The 19,016-nt window shown below is 32.9% G+C and overlaps 1 protein-coding gene across 1 annotated transcript; it reads right to left on the bottom strand.

Annotated features, from left to right (window-relative positions):
* Window positions 1–13,329: 13,329 nt before the first annotated feature.
* Window positions 13,330–15,427, bottom strand: LOC108344082 (protein LATERAL ROOT PRIMORDIUM 1; the record flags this gene model as incomplete). Its single annotated transcript, XM_017582549.2, has 2 exons — window positions 13,330–13,808; window positions 14,488–15,427. Coding segments are annotated over 2 exons (1,284 nt in total), but the record flags the coding sequence as incomplete, so codon positions are not given.
* Window positions 15,428–19,016: the final 3,589 nt, after the last annotated feature.

Raw genomic sequence — 19,016 nt, 5'->3', positions numbered from 1 at the left:
TGTTTACTTTGGTTATTGATTTAAGTTGTTTTCTCTATGTCTTTCATCTCTTTATCTTGTTAAAAGCAAATATTTTTGCATCATAATATGTTTGAATCTACATGCATATTGATTATATGAGTTTTAGGGTTTCTAGGTTTAAATTGAGAATCTACTTTGATTTAATTTAGGAACTTTCATATGATTAAATGGTTTTTACTATCAATTGAGAATGTACTTTGATTGATTAGTAATAATTTCAACTATAATGAATTGAGAATTTACTTTGATTGATTAGCTTTTAATTTGGTTAGGAGATTTAAGAATAGACATGATTAAACACAATAAAATTTGACTAAGAATGTACTTTTGTTGAATTTATTGTGAATAATCTAGAAAGGTTTTGCATTTGATTGAGAATTTACTTTGGTTAAATGCATGATCGCCCTCAAATTAATTAAGAATGTACTTTAATTAATTTGAAACTTAAACAATAATCAATTGAACAATTATCCGTGAATAATTGATGATGAATCTATCTTGGAAAAGCAGTGGAATTAGGCTATTTCATCGTAATTGTTTTTAAGTTTCTTATTTATTCTTTAAACACTCTTCAACCATTACTTTTTTCATAAGCATTGCATAGCATTCGTAAGAGTCACAGATATTCAAAATCAATTCCGTGTTCGTTGGGAGACGACTCGGGGTTACTTCAACCCTGTCTACTCTCTTGAATACTACTTGGCAATACTGAAGTTGCCTTGAAAAGTAGTATTAATTTGATAGCTTCAACGACAGCTTATCAGCTGCAAAATGAAGAAAGATTCATTATGGTTTCATATATGTTCAAAGATGAATTTTATTTGTAATGTATTAAAGGTATGCATCATTACCACATTCCCATGAATCTAGCTTCTTGTTACACTAAAATGATAAACTAAATAGTCAAGAATTTAGATAATTCAATAACATAGAAAATGACTTAGAACTATAAATTTCTTACAACCTTTCGATACAAAACATGAACTAGTTGACCTCGGGATTTACCCATAACTCTATTTAGATTGAAAACACAAAGTAAAATTAATATAATTATATTTGTCATAAAAATTTAAGGTCAACATGAAATTCAAAGTCATTTTTTGGAGAAACACTTACCTTTGAAGCATGTTTCTCAAGTCATTTTTCATCTTCTTGTACAGCGAATAAAACCATATAATTTTACCTTGTTTGGGAATGATGACCATCAGCTACCAGTGAGACCTATCATGAATCATAAATAGTTAGTAAACTAATTAAGTAAACTTTAATGAACTTTTACATAAAACAACACATACCCATCAATGTATGGCACAAGGTATACGTCTCTATTTGACTCAGCCATCCATGTTTGCAAATAATATTGTTTGCTTTCAAGTTTGTTACCAGAAGGTTGAATGGTCTGAGGTTCAACAAATTCGTACATGGAAGACCGACCTTGGTCTACAATGATTGTGTCCATGTACCTAAAACAACAAAGTTAAGTTGTTAGAAACTAGGAATCTAAATAAAACTAATATGGAAGACAAAATTAACTAGCTTACATGCACCATAGTTGAAGGATGGAAATATTCAACGTCATGTCTCCCCCAATGATCTCCAATGCATCATTGAATGTGATATATAATGGCACATGGGGGGAGACCAATTAATCTCAAATCCCAGTATATTTCTAATGCTCCTCTCTTCAATCTGGGTAATCTTGTCATTAGCTTTGATAGAGGATCATCCTCCGCTTCAGCCATCTCATCATCTTCATCTATGACTAGCTCATGCATCGGCTTCTTCTGAGGACGTGTGTACTGAAGATAAGAATTTCAAAGTTATCAATAAATATTTTTAAATTTAACATAGAAATACTAATAATAAAAATATTATACTTGTGGAGTAGCAATGTGTGACATGATCAATGCTCATGCAACGTATCGCTCTATGATTGAAGCTTATGGTCGATACTGATTCTTGACATATCCCTTTAAGATCTTCATGTATCCTTCAATAGGGTCTTGTGGATGTAACTCAGATCGGATTCCCATGTCAGCCAAATATTGTTGTGCTTTTTATTTCGTCTTTGCTCTTCCCTTTCACGTTTAATAAAGTTCTGATGACACTGTCACAAACATTTTTTCCAACGTGCATCACATCAATACAATGTTTAACATCAAGTTTACACTAGTATGGAAGATTAAAAAATATTGAACGTTTCTTCCAAATGTTTCTTGCAAAGGTACTTTTATGATGTTTTCCGAATACAATGTCAATGTTTTTGACTTCGTTGTACACCTCTTCACCACTTCCATTAAATGCTTTTTTCAATCTATGATAAAGGTGATTACGAGGAAGGAATTTCAGATGTCTTGTATATACCGTCTTCTGACCATGCTTCAATTGAAGGTAACTAGTGTTTTCTTCACAAAATGGGACATGCAAAATGACCTTTAACACTATAACCGTTCAAGTTTCCATAGGCTGGGAAATCATTTATAGTGCAAAACAACATTACATCTAAACGAAAATTTTCTTGAACATGTGAATCGAACACTTCGACCCCTTCTTCCCACAACAATTTCAAATCATCAATTAAAGGTTTCAAGTAAACATCAATGTCATTTGCAGGTTGTCTAGGACCCGATATCCTCATGGACAACATCACATATTTTCTCTTCATGCACAACAAAGGAGAAAGATTGTATATCATCAACGTAACTGGCCATGAACTGTGTTTTCTACTTAAGTTCCCATAAGGATTCATACCATCAGTTGCAAGTGCAAGTCTTAAGTTTCTTGGATCTACACCAAATTCTAGAAATGTTTCATCGATCTTCTTCCATTATGGTGAATCAGCTGGGTGTCGAAGAAGATTCTCGCACTTTCTTCCGGCAGCGTACCATTTAAGGTTATTTGCATCTTCTTTAAAAGAGAACATATGTTTGAACCTAGGTATTATAGGCAAATACCACATTACCTTAGCAGGTGCAACATCATTACCTTCATCACCCGTGTTTCTGTCATATTTCTTTTTAAAACGAGATAAACCACATGTTGGACAATACATTAGCGAACCAAACTCCTTTATGTACAAAACACAATCATTAGGACAAGCATGTATCTTTTGATATTCAAGACCCATTGGACATAAAAAAAATTTTGCCTCGTAATTACGAATAGGTAGAGTATTATTTTCTGGAAGCATCTCCTTCAACAACTCCAACAACATTGTGAAACTTTTATCGGTCCATCCATTCCTTGCTTTTAAACTAAACAACTTCAAAGTTGCAGACTGATAATAGTTGAAATATCGTTAGTTTTATACTTAATTTTGACATTAAAAAGACCCTTTATGACTTAGAAACTAGCTTGAAATCATGTTTTTGCTTAAGTTGTGAGAATAAGAGAGTTGAAGGTGGTATTATTGGTTTTATGCTTGGTTTTCCTTGTTTTGACATGAATTAAGATGAATTGGATGACGAAGTTGAAGTAGCAAGGAGTTGGAGTTAGGAAAGGTGGGAAAAGTAGCACAGAGAAGAATCGCAGATAGCGTTGAGCGTCCTTTTGGGGCGTTGAGCGCCAACTTAGATGTGCAACCACTGTTTCACGCCCGAGCGCCACCGGTGAGCGCCAATTTAGAGGTGTAACCACTGTTTTATGCTTGAGCGCCTCCGTTGAGCGCCAATTTATAGGTGAAACCATTGTTTCACGTCTGAACGCCATCGTTGAGCGTCAGTTTAGTGTCGTAACCACCGTTGGGCGCCTTTTTGGGGCGTTGAGCGTCGGCGACGTGGGCATGGACTTGTTTTATGTTATTTTTATGAACTATTTAAGGTTTTGGACGACCTAGGGTTCATACCTTTTGACAGAAAGAGGCATAGAAACACTCCTTTCATCCCCCGGAGGCGGATTTTGGATGCGGAAGCTCTGATCTTCAACTTTTAGGGTTTTATCTTTCATTCTTTTCATTATTTTCATCTAGTTTCACCATGTCTATGGTGAACTAAACCTCCATTGTTGTTGGAAAACGATGTAATCCTCTAAAACTCTCATGTATTGAATTGATTTATATTATAAATGCTTTACTTCATTAATTGTTAGGGTTTTTCCTCTACACTTTATGCATGCTTTGTTTAACTCATTCAATTGCATGATTATTGATGTTGTCGATATGGAAACATATGGGGAAATCTAGAACTGGGGAAATTCTCCCAAAAGCAATATAACCTAGACATAGGGATATGAGAGTTGGTTGCCTTTAAGCTTCTGTGCGAATGTAATGCATAATTAATTGTTGGGGATACAAGACATTGTGATCTAGTAATTAAGAGTAGGTTTTCTTCACCGAGACATCGGGTTTAAGGTAAATTAGAAAGTGACATTAACATTAATGAAGAAGATGAATTCATAAATACATGAGAGTGCAGGATAAGTCGGAAACCCAAACAATATAATCATTCCATATTTTATACATCAATCACTTGTGCATTCTTCAAGTCAATTGATCAACACTTGCATTCATATTTATTTTCTGCATTATAAACACCATGATCTTGTTTACATGTCTTAATTAATCAAGAACCCACCTGAATGTCTAAGTCGTGAGTCTCTTGAGAAACGATACTTAGTCTTACAATTTATTATTACTTGATACGATTTGATACACTTGCCGGAGTGTTAACACAAACAGATGTGTAAAGTTCGAGCATCCTACGAACAACGGTTGCTCTGAATCATTTTTAAGAGAATCATACAAATTATCTCTTCCAAAATTATATTCACCAACATCACGTATCATGTCGTCTAAATGATCACTCATCCATTCTTCCATATAATTCGTTCCTCGTGACGTGGTAGGCTGGTCCAGTACTTCTCCATGCCAAGTCCAAATGGTATAAGTTCTCATTATGCCGAACATGAATAGATGGTCACGCTCATTGCCTAAGTCTTGCCGTATTTGATTAAGACAACGAACACAAGGACAAAAATATGTCTCGTTCACAGACTTTGCATTTTGTTGAACATATTGCAAGAACATCGAAACACCCTTCTCATATTCTTCACTAATGCGACGTTCATTCATCCAGCTTCGATCCATACTATGTTCATAACATACTTCATTAGTTTCAATTTTTTAACTCTCACAAGGTTAGGCCCTACCCATTCAGAAAAATTATTTTTCATAATTTGCTAAGTCACGTGCAAAGAAGTCTAACATGATAAATTTGATAAAATTTCGACAACATTTCGCATTGGTCTCCGAAATACACGAAATGAGAGTGGTCACGGATGACCACAATCAAATATGTATCCGGAGAACAACACAAATAATCTGAACCGAAATTTTATCAATCTTATCCATAAACTCCAACGTACATGTTATAGCAAATTATGAAAAATAATTTTCCCAAATTGTCCAATCGGACAAGTCAAAATTTAATACTAACGATTAAAAGATTAATCATTTGTGTTAAATTTGAAACGGGAACAAAGTTTCACTCAATGATTTGATATTTATAATCTAACATATATAACAATCATAATAACACAACAAAACTTTATCACATGCATAATCAAAAGCCAATAACACATGCATACCTAAAAAACAATAACATGCATACGCAAAAGCCAATAACATGCATACGCAAAAGCCAATAACATGTGTCAACACCCAATTTCGTCCGGGTAAGTAAATAAATAAAAAAAAAGAGAATAATAATTAATGGTGGGTGAAAAGGATAAAATAGTAACTATAATACCAAACACAATATTTTTGAAATGTTAGTTTAATATGGTAATAATTTGAATCAATATTATGCTAATAATTATAAACAATAATTAAAATAGTATATTAATATAATTTGTTGCGTCAGGTGCTTTTAAAGAGGAAAATATGATTTTAAAAATAGGCAAACTTTCTGACAATAATTTTAATCAATGTTTTTGAATATTATTTGATTTCTTTTTCTTGGAACCAAGACATTTTCTTTCCCTATTTTGTTCATTGTCATTTAATTTACAATTAAGGCAAGATTACCATAATATTACAATGTGTGTCTATAAATACACACTCTGTCATAGAAAAAGGGGACGGAAAATGGAGAGAGACTCTGAAATAATAGAGATAGAAAAAGTACGGAAGAGTATAGAGAAAAGTAAGTTCTCACGCTAGAGGAACTCTGCCAAAAGAAACTACCAAGGGAGAACTAGGGGAATACTTAGAGCCAAAAATGTATGTCATCTCTGCATCATTCTCTTTTTATTGTACTTTGAAGGTTTTTTTGTTAAAAAGATTTTTATTTTTTTACTATGAATCAATATTGTTTTTTTTTATAAAAAAAAAGAATATCTTTTCGCATTTTTTGGTATTGGTCATATCTCACGCATCAGGTGATATTTTTTTTTTAAGAAATAAATAATAAATAAAAAATTTCAAAACAATTAAAAAGAAATATTTCTTATCACATATTTTCCTATAAAAAAATAATAATAAGTCATAAAATAAATTCTATAGGTACTCGTCGACCTATGGCTGACTTCATTCCTTTTTTTTCCACAATTTTCAAAATAAAAGAATTTCTTCAAAATAAAAAAAACGATGTCAATCCTAATCGAGTTGACTTTTCAAAAATCCAAAATAATCCATAATAATTTTCAAACAAACTCATAAACCTTTTTCTAGATAAAGAACTACGCGATCCCTGATTGTCCATCATAAATGGATATACGTAGGAGCAAGGTCAATCCTTGTCGGGTTCATAAAACAAAAAATATTTTTTGTTTCTTTTAGGGAAAATTAAACATTTTAAAAAAACCACGTCAACTTTACACATTTAATTAAAGGTACTGCCTTTGGGTAGGCGCGGTAGGGTGCTAACACCTTCCTTACGTGTAACCAATTCTCGAACCTAAAATCTAGTTTTCGTAGACCATGTCTTATTTTATGGTTTTCCATAGTTTTTCCATAATAAATTATGGTGGCGACTTCCAAAATATTTTCTTAAACCCGTTTGTTTTTCGGCTCAACGTCCCGTCGCGATCCTGGTTGCGACAACATGCATACATAAAAGCCAATAACATGCATGCGCAAAACCCAATAACATGCATACACAATAGCCAATAACATGCATACACAAAACCCAATAACATGCATACACAAAAAGTTTTCAACAAGTAAGCTAACCTTCTTAGCAGATTAAAAACGCAATGGAAGGAAATGGAGGAGTGCACGCCCAAAACCGCAGGCCAAAAAGGGTAAAAAAAGCCGCCCAAGAACACGCCAAAAACTGCACCAAAATGCAACAAAAACACATTTTAATCAGTTCAAATGGAAGATATTTCATCAAAAGAGTAATTTAATCGGAGTAAAAGTAAATTTAAACAGTCCAAAAGAGAGAAAACGCACCTCGAAATGCAATGTCGCAGGGAGAAAACGTGAGGAGGAAGACGATGAACAGTGAGCATAACTCCCTGTGGGTTCGCGTTTTCTTGTATAATAGACTATAGACATCGAGCGCTTGGAGGCACCAACGTCTATAATAGTCTAGACGTCGGGGCCGTCACTAATATGACATCTTTCTGATTTAACAATTAATATTCGCAGTGTATATAGACGTCGATTAGGAGGGTGCCCGACGTCTGATAACGGTTGAAAAATCGTTATTTTTGTACTTAATTTTGATAATCAATCAACCTTTTTGACTTAGAAACTTGTTTTAACTCATGTTTTTGCTTTTGTTTTATGAATAAGAGAATTGAAGGTGAATTTAATGGTTTTGTGCTAGATTCCTTTGATTTGGTCGGTTATTGGAATGATTTGAAAGAAGAGTTAAAGTAGCGAATGGTTGGAATGCAGAAAAGTCAACCAGAAAGCAAAAAAGTCAACCAGTCAACCAGAAACGTCAACTAGTCAACCAGAGAGTCAACCAGAGTGCAGAAAAAGTTGCGCTGAACGGTAATTACCGCTGAGCGCCAGTTTTGAAGTGCCGAAATCACCGTTGAGGGCTAAAAATGCAGCTGACCTTCATTCTGGAGAGCCGCACTTACCGCTGAGCGATAAAAGTGCCGCTGCACGTTATTTTTGTGGGCTTAGACCTGTTTTCTGTTAATTTTATGGGCTTGGACCTGTTTTCTGTTATTTTTATGTTCTATTTAAGGACTTGCACGTCCTAGGGATGGTATCTTTTGGCAGAACGAAGCAAAATCACACTTTCTTCACCCCTTGAAGGAGGATTTTGGATGCTCAAGCTCCACTCTTCAAATTCTAGGGTTCTATCTTTCCTTCTTTCATTATTTTTCATCTAGTTTCACCATGATTATGGTGAACTAAACCTTCATTGTTGTTGGGGAATCAATGTAATCTTTTGAAGCTCTCATGTATTGAATTGGTTCTTTAATCCATATGCTTTCTTTCATTAATTGTTAGGGTTTTTCTTCTATACTCTATGCATGCTTTGTTTAATTCATTCAATTGCATGATCATTGATTTTATTTGTATTGACACATAGATAAATCTAGACATGAAGGAATTCTCCCAATAGTAATATTGCCTAGACATAGAGATAAGAGGATTGATTGCCTTTAAGCTTTTGCGTGAATGTAATGCATCAATAATTGCTACGGAGACAAGACATTGTAAACTAGTGATTAGGAGTAGACTTTCTTCACCAAGACATTGGGTTTAAGGTAAATTAGAAAGTGACATTAACATTAATGAAGAAGATGAATTCTTGAATACATGAGTGAATAGGATGAATTGAAAACCCCCAACAACGTCATCATTCCATATATTTCAATCACGCTTTGCTTCTTTTGTTCAATTGATCAATACATGCATTCATATTTACTTTTTAGTATTTACATTCAAATCTATAAGAATTCGTTCATAAGTCTAATTTAATCAACAAATCACATAATTGTTTAGGTCGTGAGTCCTTTGAGAAATGATACTTGGTCTTGATACGATTTGGTTACACTTGCCGAGGGTTAACAATGTCTAGGTGAACTTTTCACCTACCCTGTCAACCATGAAGATGTCTGTTACATGGGATGACGTCTAAAATCGTATATAGACGTCGGGATAGCGGGATCAGACGTCTATATGGCGAAAAAAAATGATTTCTCACCTACCTGTCAAGCATATAGACGTTTGTTAAAGAGGCCTTGACGTCTATAATATTATAGACGTCGGAGCCCTCCTTAACGGACGACTATATGTCCAACTTATTTACAAAAATGTCGCTAATCAATAATTTATATTGGTTATGTTGTGGTCTGACGTGTATGGTATGACATTAAAACCCAATTTTACACTAGTTATTTTCAATATACATATATCTATGTATCTCGTATGTTACTAATTAATGTATCAACCAATCACATATAATATCCAATACACATACCATATCCATTCACCATATCATATAAAATCGTGATTAAATATTAATAAGACAATACTACTTTAATTTTTATATTATTTTAAAAATCGGTCGGTGATTTCAAAGCCCATTTGACTCTTTGGTAATAAACCGTTCGAATACACCATAATTAGGTCAACCATTTGATGCCACTGTCTTATGATGATGATATACAAAAATACAAAGAAATAGTGAGAGGGCCTCCATAGCCACAACTTAAATATATACTCAAAACTGTTAACAATCATTCATACATGATTAGAGAATAATGACACTAGTTAGATTCAGCTCCTCCATAATTTTTCCTTATAAAACAACATTAATAAAGTAAAATGAATTTTTTATTCAAGTTAAAAATAAAATATGAGAAATTATCTGATAGAGTTTCTATAAATTATTTTATAAAGAAATCAATTTTTTTCCCTCTTCAAAATCCTTTTAAATATTACACTAAAAATCCTTTTGAATTTCATTTTGGTATTTAGACAATACTTAGAAAGATAAGTTGAGTTTCACTTACTAAGATTAAGAGAAAAACAATTTATGATAACTTGTAATTAATATTTAATATTAATTTTGCTTTTAACTGAATACACAGATAAAATTCAAGTTTATTGAGGTAGCGTTGGATAAAAGACTTGATTATTTTTCAATTGGTTTTCCAACCACATTTTAATTACACAGAAAATTATTATCAATTCTACAAATATTCCTAAATCCCATAAAATCAATTTTTTAGACCATCTTATAAACGTCTACCACCCACACACTCAAAAACACACACATACATACATATATACATATATACATATACATATACCTATACACACACACATATATATATATATATATATATATATATATATTCTTGATTGTATAAAATGCTTAATCAACTCTCTAAAATCAAGAATAGGATATTTTAACTTAATTTTACAAAATCAAATACTTCCAATCCAAGTAATTAGATAATTACTAATAGCTTTTGGTGTTGATAAGAAATGTTTATTTACATTAATAAATAAATTTTGTTTGGATACATTTTGTGTTGACAATAAAGGTTTATTTACATTAGATTTGATGATTCTATAATTGATTCATATAACACACACTTCCAATTTTTTAATGTTAATAGATATATTGATCACGTTAGTTAATCAAATCATATACAACAGAGAAAAAGATTAGTTGGTACGTAGCAAACATATCAACATGACAAATGTTGCATAAAGTCTGGAACAAAGTCACGAAATTCCAAAAGTAACCCTGGTACAAAATTGAGGAAGAGACATAGTAAGGGTATATAGGTAATATCATGATTCATCGAGACAAAATCAGTGACTGTTAATTTTTTTGGTTGACATGATGGGTTGTGTTGGACAGTTCACGAACATTATACCGACAACGAAAGAAAAATCACAAAGCGAAGGAAAAGTAACCACAAGATTGTAAGTGGTTTCATGCATTACCATAAATGCAACTATCTTTTACCAAAATAAATTAAACCATTAATTTTTTGATGAGTTAGACTTCTTTCCTACACAAACCCTACTTTAATCTTATTAAATAATAGTAATATAATAACAAAGTTTTCAAACTGAAACAGTGCTAAACTTAATTACATTACGAATAGAAGACATCACCCCAGAATCCAGGGCAAACAAAGTTTATTTTTAGTTTTATTTTCTGAATAAACAAATAATCAATTGCACATGACAAAATTCACCAAGATGGAAAATAGACAACAAAGAGGGTACAGCATGTGCAAAGATATAATCAATACATGCAAAGAATAGATACAACTTCATTTATTATATATTTAAGTATATAAACATATCAATGGTCAGAAATAGCGGCTAACAAGATTCTGCACACATACAAAAAAATTGACAAACATATATAGCTTCTCAATAATGGTAGAACATTGGCAAAGACAATTCATGCCCTAACATATATTCTTTGGTTAACAAAAGGAGTGGCAATTTAAATGGTTCTTACTTGCAAAAGAATAATACTTTCCAGCATGAACACTGTGTGATCACCATCAATGCAAGAAAATTATAAGGTCTGTAGATGTTTCTGATTAAAGTAAAGCACATTATGCAGCAGCAGCATAGCAGAGGCATTACAGAATAACATTGAAATCAAACACAATCTGTCACTATTCCTAGAATTAAGAAAAAATGTAGAGAAAATAGTGAAAATAACCTTTTTTTTTCTTCTTAGCGTTGTAATAATTAGGAAAAAAATGTTGGTTCTCAAGCTAATATTTACTAAAATCCCACGTAGAATAAAACATGACAACATTATTTAAAAACAAAGAATTGATTTAAGAGGTATAAGGAACATGGGTAGTTGTGGATCATTGGTTTGGATTGTGTAAACAAAAAATTAGACATCTAGAAATAGTAATTTGAAAGAGTTTATGATTTTGTAGATGAAGGAGGGAGAAAGGGACACGACAGGGAACAGTTAATTCCCACCCAATAATGATAGATGAGATGAATGGTTGGGCATTGGCGAGATGATCTGAATTGCAGACAAGAACAAAAGGAAAAAAAGAGTACATCATGCCTTGATGAATACAGAAGTTTAGCAGGCTGTTTACGCATCAGTGAGATGTTGTGACCAATAAACTAGCATGACAGGGACTCCCACATTACTGAAAGTGACCTTTCAACTACTTCTCATACCAAAGTCTAAAGCACCACCACCATCACTCACACCCACATTTAATTCTACTCCATAGTAAACCCAAACAAACCAACATCACACACCACACACAACACCTCTCCATCTTCAGAAATAATAATATAATATCATCATGAGTTTCCCCAACCCAAACATATCTGTGTAAAACATCAAAGTATCATTCATATACAAAGAAAAAGAAGCATACCCTTATGCCATAACTATCTCATGTGCTCAAAATCTAGGCACACTTTCATCAAAATGATCAACACCACCATACACTTTTGGGTTTTAGGTTGTCTTATTGAGTTGGTTGTAAGTATGGTATTGTCTTTCTTTTTTAAACTAAAAACTGAATTTTATATGTTTTTTTAGTATTAGTTAATAATGAAGTACAATATTTCCATACCAACAACTATCTTATGAAACACAAATAAATTAATTTTTCAGATTATTAAAATTATAAATTTTAATTTATTCAGATATTACAAAAATGCAATCAGAAATAAATAGATTTTGTCTTTTGAAAATTCTAAAGGGATTAATACGGGGCAGAAGCAAAATGCAATACGGCAGTAGTGTAATATTATTTAAATTTACACATATACGTTCATTACTTTTGTCAGTGTCATCTTAATTCAAGCTATAACATGGAAATTGGTTAAAAGATTTATTGCAACCTCATAATAGTAGTAATAGTTGTAATTAAATCAGGTTTTGAATTTGAACAGTGAATTTGGTAAAACAAGATTCCTTTCAGATTTGGTTTTCAATTCTGAATTAATTTAGTACATAAACTATTCTTTTGACATGATGTGGCTCCTCTGTAATCCACTGATCTGCTCATGCAATGAGTCAACCATGAGAGAAAATTGCACTTAAAGGAACAAAAAACGAGGAGTTGAAAATGCAGAGAGTGATATATGTTATAAAATACAAACATAAGAGAATACTAATATTAATTAGTTTATACCCCAATATTGGTAAAATAAGATAATTACCTTCTTATAGGAAAAAAAAGTCAGACGTTCCTAGCTCCTCTACGTTGCACTAGGAAAAAAATATTTAATTTAATTAAAACAAAACTTAAATCCTAGCATAATTGTTACTAGCATTGTTTCATCATCAGAATTAAAGTTTTATTTCGACAACATACCAAGACATTCAGAAAATATTTCATGTGACACACAATAAAATTGAAATAAAACTTCAATTCTGATTAAAAATAACACCAAAAACATTTATACTACTGAACCTAAGTTTGTTTCATGACACATAATAAAATTGAAATAAAACTATTCTGATTAAAAACAACACTAAAAACATTTATACTACTGAAACTAAGTTTGTTTCTTTAATTTATTGCATTACCATAGTTTGATGAATCTCCCAGTAACACTCCAGCAGAAGCTGCATAGACATCAGAAGGATTCACCATTGGAGATGAAGAAGAAACCCCATTTCTACCACCACCATCACTTCCACCACCACCGAGATGCAATTCAGATAGATTAGGATACTCACTTTTATCTTCAACCCCTTGATCATAGAGAAACCCTTTGAACACGTGACCACCTATTTTCACCACAGCTTGATATGCATACTCATCATCTCCATCATCCACTGCAGTGACACGAACACACTTGAACTCTGCTGGTGCACGCACTTGGCAAGGTAGTGACTCCTTGAAACTCACATCTGCACCCAATAAAAACCCTATTTAGTTCCACACAACAATCCCAATTAACCCATGAAAATCGTTGAAAGAACTTGTAACAATAATAACAACAACATTCTTATATTATAATAGCACTATATATAATACAATCATTGCTCCTATAATAAAGGCACATTTTGCTTATCTTATCATATATTGTTAAAAAATATTTCTGTGTTCTAGAATTATTTCAAACCAGCCAGATATTAATAGAAAGTAGAGATTCCCATACTAAGTTTCCAAACATAAAAATCTTATGAAAATCTAAAGATAAAAGAAAATGAAAATATTTAATATCTATTTAGAGGAAACACACAAACCATGGACAGGATGAATATGTGCAATGAAGTTTGCATTAACTTTAGATTACCAAACTAAAACTTCAATTTTTATTCTCTTATACAAGCTTTTGGATTGAAAAGAAATTGTGTGTTTCTCTTTCTCCAATGTTTCAAAAAATAAAAGATAACAACTTATGTTTGTTTTAGAGAATAACAGTAGCAGTGGTAGTAGCTAGAAAAATGCAAAAACTGTAGTGTTTTAGGTCAATAATTGAATGAATTTAACGAAAAACTCAATACAAAAGCCCTGAAATTTAAGTAGAATGAATTACTGAAACTAAAGAGTGAATGTTTGAACTCGTTTGAGACAGAAACAAACCTTGGTGGCTCGAACCAGTGTCGAAACTCCTAGGAGGAGTGGTGGTGTTATTAGACGTGGAAGTGTGCGAAGTGGTTGTGGTCTGGGAAGGCACGAGCCTAGGTTTCTTGGTGGCGGAAGTGGACCCACTGGACCCAACCGCTGCCGTCGCCGCCATGAGCTGGCGCTCCCTCCGGCGCGCGGCTGGCACCCAAGTGCTCTTCACGTGCGTGGCGCAATCGAAACCCCTACTCTTGCAGCACGTCCTGCACCTCCTGTGACTGCAATCCTTTTTCGCCTGGTTTCCACAGTCCTGGCACGTGCTCGCACCGCTCCCACTCCCCTCCCGCTCCTGCACGTGCGCGTTCGGGTGTTGTTGTTGCTGCTGCTGCGGCGGGGGAGACTCGTCGTGCTCTTGCCATAACTGAATTCTGCTACGGTGGTTACCCGCCAAGACGCCGTCGGCGTGTTGGTGCTGTGGTGATTCCTGTGGTTGCCATAGTTGAATTCTGTTGCGGTGGTTATTGATGTTTCCCATTATGCCCTCGCTCTCGGGAGTGAGGCATGGCGTGGCGGTGAGGAGAGGGAAGACGTTGACGCCGAGTGCAGTTGCGTTGGAACTGTTGTTGTTTGGATCGGACAAAACAGCGTCACTGTGGTGGTGGTGATGGAACGACGACGCGGGCGCCACCACGAAGATGTCGTGGTGGGGTGAAAGGTTGTGGTTGAATGATCTCGACGCCACGGGCCACATGGATGCGCCGCCGTGCGCGGCGGCGGAGGATGCATTGAAGCCGAGAGAGAGGTCGTCGCCGCGGCCCGAAACGGCGGAAGGCGTCGCTGACCAGTCGACAAAGGCACCGGAATCCGAAGGGAACCTCCTTGTAGTAGCCACAACTGAAGCTGTGTTTATTAGAATTCTGTTCGAATCAGGTAGATCAGAATAAAATCCTAGCAGTATTCACCATTGAAAGTGTATTTTCTTTTCTCAGACAACTTTGTTCGAACGGTGTAACCTCCTTGTAGGAGTAGCCACAGATGAAAGTTGCTTCTTTTATCGACAATCCTGTTCGAATCAGATGAGATCAGTGTAACAATTCTGCATCAGTTAGATATGCTTTGTTGTGTCATACAAAATAACTAAGAACAACTATAAGAAGAACGCATGTATGAGTTTATTTGTGCGATGAGTAGTAACAAGGTGGTTATGATTGTCTGACTTAAGAAAAGGTTGTTAGATCTTCTGAGGGGTTTTGGAAGGAAAATCTATGTATGTGGGGGGTATTAGTTGAAGGTGGGGTCTCTGCAAGTGTTACAGAAGGGGAAAGTATAAGCATTTCAGAAGAGTGTAATGGAAGCAGTGTGAGGTTTCAGCACTTGTGTGCGTGTGTCTGGTTCTGGTTTTTCTGTGTTGTGCTAATGTCACTAACTCTGGTGTTTAAAGAAAGAGAAGGGTTGATTGAAGAGAGAGAAAGGGAAAATGGGGTTCTGAAATCTGAATGGTTCAGAAAAAGGGCAGAGAAAGAGGGGCAGTGAGCAGTAGGAAAATATGCAAGAACAACCTATTTTGTTACTGTTGATCTCTTTTTGTTTTTGTTGATCCTTTCTCTCTCATGATCATCATGAACAAGAACAACATCAATAGTATGTTGTTGTGTGTTTGAGCTTTCTCCACTTACACTATGAGAAAACTAGAGGTTCACTTTCTTGCTAGAAAGTGAAGTGAGTGAGTGTGGGTTATTCTTCCCTGACCAAAACTTTCTTCTGTTTTTTTTTTCTCTCTCTCTCCAATTATGAGATTGATTGATATAAGTAGAGTTGGAGAGAGCATATAAAGGATATTTAAAGCGTGCATAAAGACTTTTGTTCTCTAGTTTTTGGATGTTTATGGACCCTATTTTCTCTTCTTAAATTGCATGAGAACTTCAAATTTTCTTACTTACCCAGCACGCTTTACTTTACATAGGTAAGAAACTAAACTTTGGCCAAATTTTTCTTTTTTTATAAACATAAATTGAAGAAAAGTTTTAAGAATAAAAGTTCATAATACTTAGATTAAAAAGTTAATATCTAAAAAACTAATTAAAAACTGAGCAACTTTATTAAGTTAATTTAATATATATATATATATATATATATATATATATATATATATATATATATATATATATATGTCCAAATTTTAATATTATATACATTGAATTAAAAAAATAATATTATTAAATGCAGTTGAATTAAAAATAATGAATTTATTAATTTAAATTTTTATTATTTTATAATCCTATTCAATACTTAGAGAAATTAAATAGATTTATTAATTTAGGTATATAATATATGAATAATCCGTATTAATTATATATTAAATTAACAAAAATATATATAAATAAAAATTGTGAGTTGAATATAATTCATATTTTAAGTTATTTTACACAAAATATTAAAATGATTTAATAGATATTAATTAAATAACTAATAAATATTTTTTATAATAAATTTATGAAAACTAAAAACCATTATTATTTTAATAATCATAATTAACATAATTATACTATTAATTATATCATGATAATAAACATAAACATATATATATATATATATATATAAAGAGTATTCTTTAAACAAACCATCAACATTTTTATATATTTAATTTTAGTATAATTGAGTTTAAATGTAATGTTTTAACTGGGATTTGTCCAAATAAAATATAATGAGCATTGAATGAAATTATATATTAAAATAAGGTTTTTAAGTTTTTTTAGATAGTAGTCGTTTTAGGCACGAACTAGACACTCTAGTTAGAAAAATCTAATTAAAGAAACTAGTATGATGAAATCCTCTAGACGACTTGATGAATAATTTGTTAGCTAAATTTTGATGAATAATGTGTGCTTTATGTAGTGTCGCAAGCTCACAAATCGTCTATGGTGTCAAATCGTCTATTACTTTACAGAGAATGCAAGCATGGTTGGATTGGAGATTTTCCAGTGATTAAATGAAGTTAAGATCATAAGCTTAAATAAGAAATAAAACATTCTTAAAGATGGAGAAGGAAGATGATAAAAAGACAAGTTGTTTATCCAATCTGTTGCTAAAGTTGTTCTCTAGTCAATGTATTTGTCAAATTGGTGTATTATTGAAATCATTTATTCGGTGCATTATTGTGAACATATTAACAAAAGAATGCTCATTTTCTACCATAAATATAAGGATGACTATCACAACAACAAAAATTAATATTATCAATAACACTTAAAATTTGTTGGTAAATCAAAATTATCGATATCTTACAAAACAAGAATTTTGTTGATAATTAACAATAAAAAAATTTGTCCCTAAAATTCATCGATAATTACCGACCAAAAAATACGTTGCTAAAATCCATCGATAATTATTGATAGAAAAATTTGTCAATAAGTATCATGATCTGGTCCATCTTTTTCCTCGTCCCTTATTTCTTGTCCCTTATTTATCTTCTTCCTTTTATTTTTTATTTTTCTACAACCTTATTATTTAGTCTTTCTACCATGTCTAAAATTCTCAAAAGCCATAATAAAGCAACAAGAAAAGCACCGCTAAAAGCAAGTGGTGCATAACTTTGATTAGTCACAAAGCATTGGTTGAGTGATTAAGAAATGGGAAAACAATGCTTTACCATCCAAAATCCACGAGCTTTGAAGTGTTGGGCTACAACTATTCTATGATTTAAGGTATCCCTTGCAATTCTTACTGGTGCTAGGTGCACAAAATCATCATATTGGAGTTTCTCTCTTCTTACTACATAGACTTGTTGAAGCACTTAATGGAAGTTGATGTGAAAGCAACAATGAGAGAGAGAGAGAGAGAGAGAGTTATAACTTACGGTTGAAGAAGAAAAATGCCTATTATGAAATAAAGCTGAACATAGCGTTGAACAATATGTTTCGAACGTGGTAGGAGGTAAAGAGAATGGCAAAAGAGATAAGATAAATTTGGGCAAAAAATTTGTTTTTCTTTTAACCAATAAATTGGTTATAAGAATTTTAAATTACTAGTGGATTTTACCAATGACTTTTAAGGTATGTAGTTATCAATAAATTTTACCGATAGAAAAAGTCATCAATAAAATTTGTCAATAGCTAAAATTGTAAAATTCATCGATAAATCAAATTTACTGACAAAATTATTTTAGTTGATAATTCTAAGAATATTTGTAGTATATGTTCAAACTAGCATAACTTATATTAAAGAGATAGTGAAGCTACATGGAATGTCATCAAGTATCATATTAGACAAGGATCCTAGGTTCGCTTCTCAGTTTTGGTAGATGCTACAAAATGCTTTGGGGAGCCGGTTGAAGATGAGTTCTACTTATCATCCTCAAACTGATTGACAATCTGAAAGAAATATTCAATCTTTTAAGATCTACTAAGAACTTGCGTGTTAGATCATTGTGGTAGCTAGGATGAAGTTTTACCCCTAATGGAATTCACATACAATAACAATCATCACGCTAGTATTGTAATGACTCCTTATGAAGTGTTGTATGGTAAAAGATGTAGGACACCTCTTTG

This window comes from Vigna angularis, chromosome 6 (genome assembly GCF_016808095.1).
Source record: "Vigna angularis cultivar LongXiaoDou No.4 chromosome 6, ASM1680809v1, whole genome shotgun sequence".
NCBI lineage: Eukaryota > Viridiplantae > Streptophyta > Magnoliopsida > Fabales > Fabaceae > Vigna > Vigna angularis.
The sequence above is the reverse complement of the archived record's forward strand: the minus strand, read 5'-3'. Positions and strand labels throughout refer to the sequence as shown.